The following is an 18,175-nucleotide window of genomic DNA, read 5'->3' on the forward strand; positions in this document are numbered from 1 at the left end:
GTCAACTTGTATTTGTAGCTAAGTAGGAGTAATTTGTTTTAAAGTGCCTAAACAACCATCAGCAAAGGGACAGAAAGACAAATTGGTCTTGCAATGTTTAAGAGTATAGGAAGATACCAAAAGTGGAAGACAGGTTGCCAATTTCACTTATATGTAATTTTAAGGTGGGCGGCTGAGTTACCCCATGCCTAATTCCTCCCACATGCCTCATCGCTTCATTGCATAGCTCTCCCTTAGAGTCAAATTTTACTCATGACTGTCTTAAATGTATTTACTATTGTCATCTTCACTCAATTTTAATTGAGACTAATTATGACAGCAGGAAGGGAAAAGAAACTGCTCCTTAAATTCTCCTTAAAAGAGCGGTCTATCCTTTAGTGAGCAAAGGAGGGGGAAAACATATTAGTTGGAATATTTGAGATGCTCCAGATTTTTTTTTTTTTGCAGTTTAGCACCTGCAACCCAGGTCACCTATCCATCCAGATTCAACGGTGAGGGTGCCAGAATAAGCTGTCCTGACTGCTGGTGGAAACTTCAGTTGACCAGTTACAAAGTCTTTCTATAAGACCCAACTGATTTTGAACTGCTTTGTGAGCGTTTATTCAATTTCTACAAGACAGCATTACCTAAAAAAAAAGGTAGCTCCATCTCACACCTTTTGATCGATGGTGAAAAGGTATATTGACTTCCGTGGGTATGTTATATAACTAAAACAATTTCTTTTCAAACGGTTTGCGTACATAGTCCAGGCCAAAAACACCTACAATCCACAACGGGTGCTGCAGAAACCTAATGTCACGTAGTATTTTTACATTTCGGGCTATATTTTGTTTGTATTATTTGTTTGTAGTTCTTTCCGGTCTCTTTATCAACTCATCCATGCATTCATTCATCCTAATGCATCATTCACCTGGTCATTCATGCCATTACTCAGACCCGTTTTATTAATCTATCCATGCACTAGCTCTTTAATTCACCAGTTAACTCTTCCTTATTCACCCATAACTAATCTGCGTAACCATACACACATAATATTATAATTACAAATAAGCAATTTCATTTAAAGAAAGGCCAAACTTATTGGCTAATGCTTCTTAATGTTTTGATTTTCGGTGAATAGTAGTTCAGTTGGTCTCTTCGGGAGGAGAGAGAGAAGTTTATTTTGCATGATTTATAAAAACCATTGCATACACGTATCATTTTACCAATTATTTACATAATGCGAAGCAAGATTAAAAAAACAATTAAAACTGTCATAAAATTCAACATGTTAAAATCCACAAAAACATTCCTTCCTTCAATTTATACAGCAACTAATTAATATCAAGATTTACAGTCTTTTATATTGAGCTTGCTGGCAATACGGTATAAATGGGGGCTACTCCCAGTTCTCAGTTCTGATGACAATTTAAGGCTTTTAAACAACTCATCAGATTTAAAGTGCCTACGCTTCGGGAGGTAGACATGGGCTGCACGATCTGGCCAACAGTAGCCTTGTCGAGTTAAATAAATAAAAATGGCCCAACTGTGTTGCTATTCAATGTTCACCTGCGATATGCATTTGAGTCTCTCTGCCACTGTGGCAAAGAATATTGTAAGTCTGCAGTTTAGCTGTGCTTGCCCGGATTAAAGCACAGTTTTACTGCCTGCCTGCAAGTCCTAATGCCGCTCTGTTTGAGCATTGGTCGAGTAAAGTGCGTCTTATGTCCTTTAGGTTAGGGCAGATACAAATGACATGCACTAGATCTCCGTTTCCTTTTTCACAAAGGCGGCAGGTCTCCTCTCCTGTTCTCCTTTTCCAGGGCGGCTGGTGCGGAAGAATTGGTTAAATGCCAAAATATAGCTTTAGGAATTTTTCTTTTATCCTCATTTTAACTTGTTTTTAAATAAAATTGAGGGGTAGGTACGTTGTAGTCATTAAGCACTGTGCACCTAAAAGTGGTTTCCGTTGAATGTTTATCGCCTCTACAATCTGGATACTGTAGACATCGCTGCAGCTATCAGAAGCGAGTACACTTGTAAAAAGGTCTACCATACTAAACAAATTGGATAGATGTAACTCTAAAACGGGTCCTTCTTGAATTAGTAAACTTGGTTCTAAAATTGTTTTCAACATTCATTTTCATTAATCAGGCTATAGCAGTTCATTTGAGATGTCATCATTTTTGTGACATACCTCACCACATAACATCGTGAGATCTTTTTTTTTTCACACATTCAGATACAACGTTATCATTGCTCAAACTCTTGTTCTTCTCTCGCTTTGAAATTTTTATGTAGTTGCAGACCACAGAGAGAGTTGAAACTCCAAGCACCATCTTTTGAACTGCTGACCCCTCGTTTAGAGTCCATGCTTTACACAGGTATACTTCTGTTAATTAGGCTAGCAAATTAGCTGTTCTCAATGTGAGCCATTACGAAAATATCCGTTTATTGTGCTCTTCTCTTTTGCTTCCTTAGATAGGATACATTGCTGTCATATCTAAACATTATATATTTGCTTCACCCACAAATCAGAGCACCATCTCTGATAAGGTAAACTACCTCATACCTACCCCTATATAGCTAGATGAAATGAATATTCATTTATTTATTAATTTTCTTTCTTTCTACTTTTCATCCTTTGTTCTTTCTTTCACTCATTGTTAGACAATCTGTGGAATTCCTTTTCAAAATTATGATATATATATATATATATATATATATATATATAAAAATAAATGTGTTTTTCCTATGTCACCATGGTGAAGGTTTTTAAGGTGATATATATATATAAAGAGTCACAATTCTCCTTTTTTTCTTCATATATAAAAATAATTTTTTTTGGTATAAGGATCAGGTATTATCATATCTGGTGACTAGTGATTTTAATTGTTCTTAATATCTTAGATGCCCTATATTTTTTGTTCCCAATGGGCATGAACTATGTGATCAGGACCGTTGTACAACATAGTTTGTTCATGATGGTTATCTGTACCCTATTTAGGTTTTGATGAACCACTTTCATGGCTTCCTGATGAAGGCACATAGCCGAAACGCGCGTAGGATTTCTACAGAACTCTAAGCCGTGCTTTTGTTGCGTTATCGTGTTGATTTCAATAAAATTCTAAGCCGCGTCATTGCTGTGTTATTTTGTACAATTTATGAATTATGATCATTATAGCCACATGAATGATACAATGCTAATTCCCATTTTTGTACATACATAGATAATGTGTGGTCGATTTTGATATCTATTTATCTCAAAGAAAGTATAAAAATTAAAGATTGATTATATAAATAACCATCTTTGAATACTCTGTACTTTATTAGTCCCATTCATGTTTTACTTATTTATGTTGTCCAGGTCCATTAATGATAATATTGTTTCCTAAATTTATGTTTCTTTACAAATCATTAAGCACTGTGCAGCCATGTGCCCTTTTATCTAATGTTTCCTTATCTTCTGTAATAGATACCATTCTTGTTACTTTTGTTACACACTTTTTAAAACTCTGGTGATCTGTTGCCCAAAGGTTGGTCTGTCCCAGTGGTTTAAGAGAGTCAAGCAAGTACTCCCTGGCGGGTGATTTTACACGGCATGACAGCTAATTCCAAAGGTGCGAGTTTGGGGAACCTGCCTCAGCACCTCTGATCTTATGCCAGCTTTTAATATATGCACCCCTCCTTTCCACCGATTGTTTTCGTAGCCCAAATTGTAAGCGTATTTGGGTGGGTGACACATAGTTTGGTAGATGAAAAATAGCTCTGTAGGCAATTGTTTTATCCAGGGCCATTGCATCTCTCGCTTGTATTGATTCACTACCGTATGTTAGCGTTGGTTGTAATTTTGCTCGAATCACCTGTAATAAGGCGTCAAGGGTTAGATCTATCAGCACTTTTCTCAGAGGCTTCATTGCTAGATAGCTCATGGTGCCCTTCCTGCACAGGGCCTCCAGTTGGGGTTTGTACAAGCGCCCGTCCAAGTACCAATTGATTTTTTTTTCTCTTATGATAATTTACTGTCATAATTTGTGTGTTTTCTTTAGGTTTATATTTAATGCTTTACATTGTGAGAAACTATTAATGGTATTCAGGAGATGTTGCAGGCCAATTGGAGTCCGCACCAGGTCATCTGCATATAACAGGTTGGATAGCAAGGTTTTCCCCAATCTTGGGGCATGCGATTTACTCTTGTCCAATTCCGTGGGGAGGTCAGCCAAAAAAAAAATAAGATTAAAAAGTAATGCAGCCCCGCTTGTATGTGAATATTGATGCTGTATGTAGTAGTATGGAGATCGAGAACTGTCTGCATATTGTTATTGTTTCACCTGCATGTTTGGCAGGTGTTGATTAACGGTAGAAAGGTGGTTATTTGTGTGAACATCATCCTTTCCCTCCTACAGGTCATTGTGGGGCTATTGCCCCTCCTTTCGAAGAATAACCCAATAAAATTGGTTGTAAAAAAAAAAAAAAAAGCAAGGGTGCTAGAATGCACCCTTGCTTTAGCCCTTTAGAAGTGATGATTCACTTTGAGAGATGCAACACAGCTCCTAGTTTGATGTTAACCCAGGTGTCGTGTGAAGCAATATCAGCTGGTTTAAAAGGGGTTTCGGTAACTCCCATTATTCTAATTTCTGCCATAGTTTAGCGCGGTCTACTTGATGAAATGCTGCGCCATAGTCTATTGAGCATAAGAATAGGGGGTACTTTGCCACTTTGGCCGCATTTGTCAACAGAGCTAGCTCCATAATGTTGGTAGTGGCTCCCTGTCCTCTACAAAACCCGGTTTGGTTTATAGGGATGATGGATTTTGATGATGCCCAGGATGTTAGTTTTCCAGGATTATTTCCGCATAATACTTCGATTCTATAACAATTAGAGCGACAAGTCGGTAGTTGTTCGGAGTACTCCTGTCGCCCTGTTTGTAGATTGGGCTAATCGTCGATCCTTTCCAGGACTCCGGAATTGTTTGTGTGTCCTGTATGTCCTTGAAGACTGGGACCAGTATTTTGTTTTGCTTCGTGCTTAAACAGCAATGGAGGAATTCCGTTCAGTGGTGTTTCTGGGCCTGCTGCCACTTCAACTCCAGGGTGTTTTTGTCTACTCGGGGAGGGATCGTTGTACGTGCTTTCGCTGGCCTTTTGTGTTGTCTTTTCTATGGACGTGCCGCCTCTGTCGTTTTGGATGGTCCAAGATTCCTCGTCAGCCAAGTTCTCCTCTTGCGTGTTGTTAAAGTGGTTGTATAGGTATTTTGCCCAACTGGCCTCTGTTATGTTGGAGTTCATTCCTTGGTGAGCTAGTCGTTGGAAACTGTTGATCATCTGCCAGAACATGGCACTGTTCTTAAGTTTAGAGTTATGCAGTATCCTTGCCCAAAGTCTTTCATTCTCTTGCCTTTTGTTATCCCATTTCTTCTTTTTTAGGTCGAGCCTAGCGCAGCACATGCACTGCTCTAGCGCAGCACATGCACTGCTCTAGGAAATCGTCCTCTTGTAATCACTTCAGCTTTAGACAAGCTTGTGCGTGTGGTGGTCACACGTTATTGGACTTTGAGTCTGTCTTAGGCACGCAATTGGCCAAAGGCATGTGGAGGTCCCAGCTTTTCCTGAAATGTTTACTCCCACAGCGTTTTGCTCTCGGGAGCCCACAGGGGCATGCGGGGCCATCTGTTCTGTGTCAGACTTCCTTGGCGCTTTCATTACAAGGCTTGTGCCCTCCACCCGGGCAAGGGACACACCCACCTCCACATTTGTGCTTGGATCGGCTCTCGCTCAGCAGATGGCTTAAGTTTACAGGCACACACTTCATTTCTTTGTTTGCTGCTTGTTAAATGTTGTGGTCACCCTATGGGAGTTAGTTTACTGCTGCTACTTAGCTAACTTCTATCAGCACATCCACCCCGTCTGCCCTTCAGTGTGTCCGGCAAAGCTGCTAATTAGTGAAACTAGAGAGGAGCCTCTTCAAACGAGCACGTCAATGTCAACATTTTATTAAATAAAAAATAAACGGCTGCATTGCACGTTTACTTTTCAGTAAGAAACTCATTTAGGGGTTGCGTGTTTCACGGATTCATTCACGTTAAAGACAGACAGACACTGTTTCCCAAGCGGACTTTACACAACTTAATTAACAGTTGTGCACATGACAAACACAAGCTGATGGGGAGAGATTGATCTTAGTACAAGCAATTATTTCTGCCGCGCCTAGCAAATTTAATATTCGTATCTCTTTTTTTTCCTACAAAGTTTACGAAAGGTACTGAACTGCATACGCTGCCCCTCAGTTTACTTTAAATCTTTTCTCTCTCTCCTTCCCCTCCTGTCAGAGCGGCGGTTTTCACTTGCGGCCCTGAGGAGGACTTCCTCCGCAAACGCACAAGGGGAGGACGACACACTGGAGTTGGCGTGCATCTGCAACCCCGCGGCTTTTGAGGTAAACCAGCATCGCGCTTCGAGCGTCGGCTTGCTCGTAAATGCATTGTGTTTGGAGTTTTGACGGAGCCGATGTTCAGAGCTGGTCTGTGGACTAATAGAAGTCCTAGTACATGTTTTCATACAAGTCCACTTACTGTTTTTTTCACCTAGCGTGCAAGTCAGGCCCGCTTTACCACAGTCATGGGCGTTTGATGGCCGACTCCATTGCTGCATTATTAATTGGGACAGCTAATTCATTTAGGTGGGAAATGTTTTAGATATATTGTGAACAATCATAGGTTTTCTAGGCAGCTGTTAAGAGAAGCTCATTAAATGTTAAAGTACATTTGACCAGTAATGAGGAGCAATATTTCTCCGAAGCAGTACATTATATCTCCACTTGTAACTTGTCATGATCAGAGGGGTGAATGCAGAGCAGTGTGGCTTAGCCTAGCGAACCCTCTGTGTACCCTATGTAAACCGTGTCCGCAGTTCAAGCCTGATGCTGTTAATCGTAAATCCAAAACGCGCTCCTTTTCTGCAGCCACCCCCCCCCCCCCCGTTTGTTTTGTGCATGTTAAGTGTTGGTTTCTGCTTCTTTGCTTCTGCTTTGACAGGGTTGCGGGTATCAGCCAAAGTTTGCTATGGCAACGGAATAACTATTTAATAATATTTGTTTTAAAGTTAGTTAAAGTTTTTACATGGGGCTTTCACAATGGAATGCCGATTGCCATTTTCAGTGCCACCCTACACAATCAACAGCTCTTCAGTACTACTGATATTAGCAGTCTACAGCCCGCACAGACATTCGGAGGCGGGGAGATCTGTGGAGAAATGGAGACCGTCACAGTTACCAACAAGAAGCAGCTCCGCGAGACAATAAATGTAGGGGTAGAATCATTTACATTTTCGGTGGAAACTTGTCACGTAACGGACAGTCACTGCTCCTCTACCAGGCCCTCACTGGCCCCGTTCCCTCCTTCCAGAGACCTTCACCAGGCATGTACAAAATCCTAGCCAGTCCCAATGGCCTTTCAGAGGACTCTCCTGGCTAGTGACTGCTGCGACTCCAGCCCTACTGGCCTTTCGGGAAGTCCCCCAACCTGTGACTGCCACTATTTCAGCCATATTGGCATTTCAAAGGGCTCTGTTAGAGTGTGACTGCAGATTCCCCAGCCCCACGGGTCTTTCAGGGGTTGTGTCGGACATGCAGGCTCAGTGTGTCTATTAGGAATTAAAAACAACAGGGTCTCAAATCAAATGGAATCCTCCTCTCCCACTCATCTGCTCGCTGTCTGCCAGCGTAACCCTACAACTCAAAATGCCTGTACTATCCTCTGCTTAACAATGGAAACGGTCGAGAATCCTACACCAACTGCAGCACTGACCTCTGTTTTGTGCTCAAGAAGCCCCTTTCCAGCACACCTGCCTCCTTCAGATGCTTTAAACCAGCTTAGTGAATGCTATATGGCTCAGTGAGTTATTGAATTCATTATACAAAAAAAGTTGCCGTAAGCTCCGTGCGGCGTTTTGATGTTAATCACGCTGGTTTATTCATGTAGTAATCTAGATACGAATGAAGCACCTTGGAGGTTGTGACGTGCACAATGAATCAATGGCGCAGTGGTGTGCTACGAAGGGAAATCCCTTTATAAACTAACGTTAACTCGGGGTGTTCCTTTTCTTACCAACACAACTGCGACTTGATTGACACAGATGGACTGAAGCACCAACAAACCTGCAGGAAGACAGGAGCCCTCCCCCATACACCAAGCCAGAGAAGTCATCCATCATGGAGAACAACAAACGTTCCCTCTCGGCCCAGGCTGCTGCAGCGTGCGCCTGCCCCTACCTCTACAGGACCCAGGAGAAACAGCACCTCGCTCCAATTGTCAGAGAAAATACATTTATTTGTCCAAATCCTCCTTGCTGCTATCGTGACCTGCCCAACCCTCCCAATGCCAGTACTTTTAAAGATCAATGGTAGGTGGCAGGGTGATGGAGCAAGGATTTGTGAAAGAAACTTGCTTGGATTCAGTCCTCTCAAATAATGTGTAATAATGTAACCAACTTGTTTTGTGAATACTAAAACCGCAATACACCACAAAAAAATGTATCTAAGGGAAGCTTTTCTATGTGCATTACTAACCCGTAACATGAATGTTCTAAAATGGCCGACAAAACGCGGGATTTCTATTGCGCATGCGTCTAATGCATCTACATAGTATGACTGTCGCTTTTGGTGGGAAACTTTTGCAGCTGTGCAATGGCACTAAAAATGGCCGCTTCAAACTCGCATGCTAATCCACCTGCTACTGCTAAACTAAAACTCGTACGCTCTATTAAACACTAATGTAAAGGATTTAAATAAGTAAATGGGGATAGAGTAGAGATAAGTGGTATACAGTGAAATTATTTGGTTTTGTGTTCCAACGTGTCTTTTTCTGACTTTATTATTAGTTCTTATTTGGGCCTCGGAGGGTGACTGAAATCCCTATCTTGTATAACCTGCGCGCATGGAGACTGGCCAGAAGCAAAGATGGCTCCCGTGTCACTCAGCCAAGGTTATCTTGCATGAAGAAGGCTGAGAAGCTCAACTGATGACCCCTGCAAGAGCAACAATGTGGGATAAAATTGTTTAACTTACAGAGTAATTTGAAATGCGTGTGGGAATAAAGCTATGGGAAAAGAGAATTATGGGGCGGGCACATAAACAATGGTTCATGGAGAAAATGTTAAATTCTAAGTGGTGTGATGAATTCACCTCCTCATTCTGACCAATCAGAATAAGGGAAAACATAAGAATTGATACTTGAGGGGGTGGTACACGAATCAAGAACAGTATAATTGAGGTAAGATAGCTAGAGACCTTGTCCGACTTGTCAGATCTGTCATTCCGACTCGTCACTGACCCAACGCGTATGCTGCTCCAGTTCGTGTCCGAGACGCTGTCTCTGACCCTGCTGCTGCCAGAAACTCTGTCCAATAGTTCGAAATACTGATCGATAATCTATTCATCTAGAGGGACTGCGGAAAAGGGACATCCGAGGAGAGTAGTGCCAGAGAGGGGTGCAACGCTGGTGTTGTACTTTAGAAGAAACTACCCTTCCAGACCTGAATCTGCCCATTCTTCTACCTGTAACCTGTCCTGGAGATTCTATCTGGCACCCATTACGGAGTTGGGTTCATCATGAAAATAGGTAAATATAATCAGCAAATCTGTCTTGTATGCCTATTTTCCATTCCCCCCCCCTTTTTCTCCCTTTTCAGGTACCGTCATCATTGATCATTCTTGTTTTAATATTGAAATTATTTAGAATAGTTTTGCCTCTTGAAATGAAGGTGGTTACTGTAATTGAATTTTGACTCACAAATTAACTTAGATAAAGGTTTTCAAACTTTCTTGAGTCTGTGGTTATTTAGAGTAAATAGGTAAATGTCATTCTACCTTAAACTAACTCAGCAACCCGATTCGTCGAGGAAATGAAACAAAATGTATTAAAATCAGTAAGACTTGGTAAAGGTAAATAAAAAAGTTACAAGTATTACTCAAAATTGATGCCAGCGGGGTTTTACTAGCTTATTGTATGAATGTGGGTTGGGCCCAGGTGAGTATTAAGTGTATGAGTGACCAGAGCTGGTGAGCCGCGCTCCATCAAGGGTTGGAATGGGATTGATTGTTTAAAGGTTCTGTGAAAGGCAGGAATTATATTGACAGTATCTTTTAAACCGTCTTAGATCATTTTTAACATGGCTTTACTATCTTTGTTTACCTTATCAGTAGTGAACAGTGCCTTAAAGGTCCCAGCACTCACATCTACTAAGTACCAGCACTTATACATTTTCTCCTCTTAAGAACTGAAACTTCTCCGTGCAAAGGGGAGATAAATGTGTTGTCAGAATAAAGTGCATATCGCAGCACTTTTAAAGTCAAAGCATTAACTCTGCTGCTGATGAGCTGATCAGTTGTTTAGGAGAGCTCATTTACGTTCAATAGGGTGCTGGAAGGGGCCAGAGTCCCCTCAGAACAGTTTCAGTGCCAAATTGTCCCAGAATAGAGATTAGTTAATAAGCTGTATTTATGTTTGAACATACAGTCATTTGATTTACAGCTATTCTAGTTGTCAGTAGCGGAGGTGATTGCATGGATGTCACAGCGCCTTGAAAACACTATGAGAAATATTTAATGCACTCAGGTAACAAATTGAATCTGGCGAGGCAGATTTGACTTTTCATCCTTCTCATGTTGGGAGAGTGAAATCTGAGTAGTAGAACCCGTAATTAAAAGGCATTCAAGTGCAATATGAAAACCTATATACAGACAAAAATGCAGTTTTGTTTCTCAACAGTAACGGTAAATCCCCTTAATATAATCCATATCTGTAATGCATTCAGTTCCATTAAACAGCCCCTAAACGTATTAGCTTTTTCCAGATGTTTCTGTCATTTTATTGTTTATACAGCTATCAGGGAGTGTGAATTTCTTACAGAGCAGTGGGTGATAAAGGTGTTAATACTAAATGAAAATCCAATCCTTGGCTTCACAACAGAGAGCAAGGGTCACTTATGTGCAGGGCTGCTGTATTTAAGCTGCGCCACCCAAGCATCAGTGCAGCACCCCCACCTTAACAAACAAGCATAACAACATGCAGAAAGAAGTTGCCACTAATGCAAGGGCAAAAAATATGCAAACATTATTTATGATAAATAATTTTTTTAATAAGGTCTTTAGTTGTACACAATGCCTTATAGGGGATACATAAAGTAACTAAAATGCTTATAATATTTTTTTATTATAACTTATAAGCCTGCTGTGCATCAGCTACAATACTTTACAACATAGCTTACAAAAATTGCCAAATCAGTAGGTCTAGCTAAACACAAGGTCCCAAAGGCGAGACCTATTGCCTATGCCAATGCTTGTTAATAATACATTCAATTTCTGCAGATCGCAATGCAAGGCTAGGTTTTAGGTAGTTTTGTGTAGCTGCTTAGTGTTTGGCTTATTGTGCGTTTAAGATTCTTTGTCTCGTCTGCGGTGTAGTTGCCTTTCTGGGCAAAATGGCCACTGTTTTTCCAGTTTTCACTCCAGTCCTGGTGGCGAATTTTCCCCTCTTGATTGTTGCTTTGAATGAGTCTCAAAAGAGGATTAGCTTAGAAGACTCTGAATTTTCTCAAAAAAAGAACAGATTGTAACGAATATTTTATGAAGATACGCCTCAGAATTTAACTGCAGCTGATCCAGCTTTCACTGAGGTTGACTGGCAGCAAATGAAGGACAGTGTTTAACAAATAGGGAAACTTCTACAAGGTCAGAGAAAGAAGCAGTGAAAAGCTCCATTTTAATGGACAGGGTTGGATTTACCATAAAATAACATAACAACAATGTAGTCTTCTCACTAGCCGATACACAAATAAATATTTCATGTCCATGTTTACTTTCAATACCTCAGTAACTGCCCTCAAAGCTATTGCTGTGTAGCTTATTTTGTGATCTGTTTACATGTAACATTCCAGATAGGACAACTCAGCCCGACATGATGAGGAATAGCTTTTGGTTGCTAGTCACTGTAAGGACATGGTAACATTTAATTTCTACATTGCCTACTTTTAAATACCATGCACCCTGGCTTGTGGACTACATGGCCTACATACAAATTACTTTTTAATATTTAAAGGGTAGGTTTTGACCTGTCAAAAGGTATTATGGGTTTATTTTGACAGGTTGAATTTTCAGTATTGACTGCTATAGTCCATTTCATTTCATAGCTTTATTCGGATTAAACATATCCAAAAAAGACAAAAGGCCATAGTCAATACAACATACAGCCAGGTTACACAGGGTAGGTCTGAAGCCATGCTTGCACAGCCACTGTAATGTGGATGGCACAATAGGTGCTGCAGTCCACAATTGGCATTTAACTTCCAGGCCCTGGGTACATCTTGTGCCATGTAGCAGGAGGGTCCTCTATGTAAGTTAAATATACCAATTACTATTATGAAAATTCAGTCATGTTTAAAAAGGGGGAGGCATGGGGGCTTTACCACTGGTGAGCAAGATTAAAGTGAACAGAGTTCTAAAGCCAGCAAAAACATAGGGTTCAGCAAAAGCCGAAAAACACAGGGTGACCACACAGAAAAAGCATGTTTCTTCACTATCAGTCTTGATCAATTTTGCTTCAATTGCTTTAGATACAAATGTATTGTTCAATGGGACTGTCAGGACAATTTAAAATAGTTCTGTGGCATGCATTTAAACTTCTGAAGAGCAAAAGGGACGCAGTGGGCCCTAGTGATAGTTGGAGACCTTTGAAAGTATGCTATGGTGTTGCAGATCAGGCCTTTTCTTGCATTCCTGGCATTGTCATCTTTTCCTGTGTTCTCAATTTTCTCGAACGCCAGCAAGTCTAAGGTTACAGCTACAAGACCTGTTTTCAAAATATGAGCTATCAGTTAAGTGGTAGCATACTAGCTGAGAAACAGACCACTAAGCAGAGCACCAATATATTCACAGTTTAATTCATTAAAATAACTGTTCAAATCAATTTAACTCAAGACATGCCATTGTTTGGAGGGTGAATTGCTAGACCCAGTATTTACTTTGAGAGAAGGTGCTTTTAAATCAACCCAGCTCTGTAACTGGGGGTGAGTGTTTGAAAAGTTTCAGTACCCCGACCATCATCTCTTTGTGTTTGCTTTGTTCGCCCTGAGTTGGCAGGGTATGCCCAGACGTGGGTCTATTGCTCACTTTGCCACTGGATTCAAACTTGCCTGGCTGATGAGGGCTGTTAGCCCGAAACCGGTCCCAGGATGCTTGTTTCTGGTCCAAGGAAGACATGGCTTTGCAGTTCAGGCTGGACTGTTCCCATGAGGCACAGGGTCAATACTGATTTGCATATAGCTGTATCTTAACTGGGGTGGCAAAGTGAACTAAAGAATAATGATGGATTCAACCCAGATCTGTGACTGGGGTGAGTGTTTGAAAAGTTTCAGCACTCCGTCCATCATCTCTTTGTGTTTGCTTTTAAACCCACCAAACAAATGATGCACACTCCAAATGAGACAGAAGAAAACAGAAATATCTTCCTTTAACTCTTTTTCAATTATGACACGTTGCTACTCCATCTAGTCTCCTTAGTGTAGCTTTCTGGGGTCAGAACTCAAAACTCCATCTAGTCTCCTTAGTGTAGCTTTCTGGGGTCAGAACTCAAATAACTATTATAGGTTTTTAATCAGAGATTTTTACTTAGTAAATGAAATATGCATTTTAACCCACAACACAAATTGTTGAAATAGAAACAAGACACACCAAGGGAGCATTTTTTTGTTTTACGACCCTTACCAAGTACATATATGGCCTTAGGCTTTGCCCAACCTTTTGAGGTCATAAATTAGCTGGTTTTCTTCCATTATTATTATTTTGCCTGCTGGTTTTCTTCTAATTATTATTGTCTTTTTGCCTTTTTTTAACCAAATATTTCCTTTAGAACTGACCAGCCAAACACATTCTCATGCTTGCACTAATGGTTTGGCGCTTTGGATCGTTCATTTTGTTCCTTCATTCTTTTCGTAAACAAATTTTCACAACGTAAAGCCTTTTATAATAACATCACCACTCCTGCTGTGAAAATGTGTAACATTGGCTCACGTTCTCGCCCTTAATGCATGTAAACTAAAATCTGTAAGGTTTGTAATTGAAGCCATTTTAATATTATTTTAGGTCATTTTAATTTGTTTCAAGAAAGTGCTTTTTCACAAAAACGACTTCCGCCTCGCAGAAACGCAGCCGGTGAATACAGGAAATAGCGATTTAATTTTACCACACCAATTATTCTAGAACTCTGGTCTTCTTACTGCAGAACAATCTTTAATACACACAGATATGGCTAAATAGGATTTAGATGGCAGGTCATTGCTGGCTACACAGAACTTAGAGTTCTGGTCAAGATAGCAGCTGATATGTAACAAGCAACTCGGAGAGCATACATCAGAGCCACTGTGAGCCGTGCCATTGTATAGCTGCAACAGACCTTACACCCAGAAACATTGCCTGGAGGGCAATATCTGAGGATACACAGACAAACAGGATCTGGCTTTAGGCAACAGTGTTATTCCCCAGAGACACAGAAGTCACAAGATTAGGAAATACACATGAGAAGTACACATTGTGTTATACAGAACATTCTTTAGCTTCAGATAGGACAATTACCAGAGTTTGAGATTAATTCAAGCATTCCATTCATCACGTTTTGTTATTCTCGTGCTTTAGCTAACAATACCAGTTCTCAAACTAAACAGAGCTTACACATGTTTTCTTTCTTTAGACTGCAGAGCCAATCATCAGGTTATACCGAGCTTGCAGTTTCAGGGTTGATATAGGAAAGCTATCCCTCAAGTCACCACCTAATGTAACAGTCTGTGGACTTACACAGGTAGCTAATCCATAACATTACACTACTCCATTACCTGACTGGTCAAACATAACAGAATCGCACCAGGCATCAGCAAGATGGTACTTGTCATTTTAGTGCATGCTCCTGTATTGCCTGCCCACTCTCCACTCCGGAGAGCTATTCTCAGGCGACTCGGAATTCACAGACTTGTGCATAATACAGAAGAGCTCTCCTTCATGCAACACAGAACCTACAAGCATACGGTTTGGAAAGCAGAGCTATACCTCAGGAGGTGGCAGCTTTTAAATGGCAAAACTATATATACAGTTTCACAAACCTCACAGACTCTAGCTTTAGCAGCTGGGCTATCCGCCATTACCACAGAACATATTTGCTTTGGACAACAGAGCTATCCCTCTAGTTACACAGACATTACAAGGATCAAGTCTCAGACAGCAAAGCTATAGCTCTGTCACGCAGATTTGACAATCATCCACACTATCTCATTTTATTACTAGTACATAACTAATCAGAAATATAGATCTGCCATGTAAGGTACGATCAAATTAACAAGATGGTTAAGAGTTGAGCAGAATTCTTGTTTGGAATTTCTCTCTGCTCAGTCATAAATTGGCAGTGTTCCCATTCCCAGATTTTTCCAGGTGCCGGAATACACAGCCCAGTTTTACTTACTGGGAAATCTAGCTGGCAAAATGACACTGGAAAGGGCTGTATTGTAGCCCGGACCCATTATTTAGAACCTATACTTCAAATAGATCAATCAAAGATAATGATTCAGCGTATTGTAGAATAGAACAATCAACATAAAAAAGTGCAACAACCGACCCCAAATCTGGGTCACCATATATTTATTTCAAACAATTTTGGTGAAAACCAGACAGTATATAATACAAATAGTACTTTCAAAAAGGTTGCTCCAGAAGGAGACGTGCAGTGAAACAGAGTGCTCAAAGGTGAAGTGAAGAAGAGGATTACTTCAACAGAAACTATATAGAGAGTTCAGTGCGTCAAAGCAACAAACGGGAGGATCAGTTGTAAATCACAGTCCTTAAATAACCTGGCCCAGTTATATTCACACCAGATTGTTTTGTTAGTTCTCACTAGAAATCAATTCTAGGGTGGCACGTGAAAAAACCAGAAGAGGGTTCCAGGTTGGATTAATGGGGCGTCGACGTTTCGATCCGACTTGTGGCCAAAAGGGCGTTTGATTACTCGGCCTGGCGGATCTTCATCAGGACTGGGCTGGGCAACCTAAGAATGGCGACCAAGAGTCAGGTCGTTGCACTAGGAGGTTAAAAACTAAAGTCATCACACGATTTGTATATGACAGAGTAGTCTCACCCATCAATTACAAGTGAGGACAGGCGTCCATGGTTCCTTTAATGAATCCAACATGGGGGTGCGTCTTCAACGTAATCTTAAAAGAATTAATCAGGCTTGTATTAATGTGCTTAACAAAAAACACATGGATTAATTAATAACCACTAAAATAAGTGAGATAATTACCTTTAAACTTAGTCACAATCAATGTGCCCCGGTGACCCAAATGCGAAGAAAGCAGTTCCACCCAACCTGAAGGGAGATAAGAGGATGTTTGATTGACATCTCTCCTCATGGAGGAAGTTAGCGTTCAATTATTCACAAACACCACAACTCTAATTAATATGTGTCACTTCTCAAGGGGATTCCGCTCAACTAACGCTACTCTAATTAGTATGCAACACTTCTCAATGGGATTATACTAGAGAAAAGGTAGCGTCTGTCATGTAAAAATATTGAGAGGCGCGAAGAGACTCGGCCTTGACAATGTCAAAGTTTTTAGGATACACGGCTGTGTGCAGGCTGATAATGTTTCCGTGAGCGTTCTCGGAGGGTTTATCTAAAGAAGTAACGATTGCGTGAGCATTCATTCGCGTTTAAAAGGGGCATATACTAGGTACGGGAAAAACTAGAGTTGGATTGTTCCGCGCCCGCAGCCAGGGTAATAATCACTTACTGGCAAAGGGCGTGAGATCAGTTCACTCTGGGGATTTTAGCAAGCGCGTCTTCACTCCGCGGCTGTCTCCAGGCTCGTAAACATGCCTAATGGAGGCGGTCGACGCGCGAGCCTATTAAATGAGTTACCGACAACGTAATCGGTAAGCAGGGAGAGAAACGGAGGAAAGACTCTCACGGTGTCATGGACAAGGAATTATTTAGAGGAGGCATAGATGCAAAAACATTACAATAATGAATATTTGCATTTTAAAAGGTTATTTTAACACAATGTAAAAACTAAACATATACAATACTTTATATACATATTGACAAAAAAACAAACATCTCAAAACATTTAGACAAAAACATTTAGACAGAAATGACAGTCAGAGGCATCACATATCATTGTCAAGAATTATACCCCATGTCATCACGCACTAGATCCCTAGTGAACTGTCTAGTTGGGACACATATAAAAATAAATGTTCCATAGCACCTAACCAGATCCCTGGTGTAGTCTGATGGCTTACTGTCTCAAGCCTACTTTCATGTATTGGTGAGTACAGACACTTGTCTGCTAATCTCTTCAAATTCATTTAGACCCTGGTTCACAGTGTTCAAAGAGTGTATCCATTTGCACTCACGTTTGCTAAGCACAATGCTGAAGTCCCCCCCTCTAGGGTTGGGTTTGACCTTTTCTATGACCCACCATCTAAGGCTATCAGCTGTGCGGTCAAACAAAGTGAAGTGTTCAAGTAATGGGGCACCATCTACCTTACAACGTATACGGCTACAGTGCTGCAAAATACGGCACTTAACTCGTTGGACGGTTTGTCCAACGTACATGAAGCCACAAGGGCAGGTAATGGCGTAGATGACGCCGCTGGTGTTGCAGTTACTGTGTTCATTTAATGTATAAGTACGGTCAATGTGTACAAAATCTGTCATTTCCTTGGACATGGGACAGGCTTTACATGAGCCGCACTTATGGTGACCCTTGACCGGTGGAATCCCCCATAGGGTGGTCTGTGCTGGGGTCCTTGGTACGTCTAATAAAGACTTAACCACAGAATCCCTAATGTTACTACCTTTCTTGAATGCATATAGAGGGGTGGGTATGTTTCCCAATTCATCAGACACCAGGTGCCAGTGTTGATTAATGGCCTTCTTTATAGCGTTGCTTTTCGTATTAAAAGTGGTTACACACACCAGACGTTCATCCTTGTCATCAGTTCTAACACTGGGGGTTAATAGGGAGTCCCTATGGTTATGCCAGGCACGTTTACGTGCTCTCTTTAAAAGTCTAGTGGGGTAACCACGTTCAATTAGTCTGGCTAGGAGACCAGCTGACTCCTCAAAATAGTCCTTTTTGGAACAATTCCTCCTTAC

General features: G+C 40.9%; 2 protein-coding genes across 3 annotated transcripts in view; one reads left to right on the forward strand and one right to left on the reverse strand.

Moving 5' to 3' along the window:
- LOC146867463 (uncharacterized) overlaps positions 1–9,797 on the forward strand; it is a 67,949-nt gene extending 58,152 nt beyond the window's left edge. The window contains exons 2-3 of the mRNA XM_085606126.1: positions 6,308–6,414; positions 8,856–9,797. Of these exons, the coding sequence (XP_085462252.1) occupies positions 6,308–6,414; positions 8,856–8,996 (248 nt within the window). The 3' untranslated portion in view covers positions 8,997–9,797. The remainder of the gene's footprint in view (positions 1–6,307; positions 6,415–8,855) is intronic.
- CEP55 (centrosomal protein 55) overlaps positions 1–18,175 on the reverse strand; it is a 195,025-nt gene that overhangs the window by 167,671 nt on the left and 9,179 nt on the right. The window lies entirely within an intron of this gene.

Source organism: Triturus cristatus, chromosome 1_2 (genome assembly GCF_964204655.1).
Source record: "Triturus cristatus chromosome 1_2, aTriCri1.1, whole genome shotgun sequence".
Taxonomy (NCBI): Eukaryota; Metazoa; Chordata; class Amphibia; order Caudata; family Salamandridae; genus Triturus; species Triturus cristatus.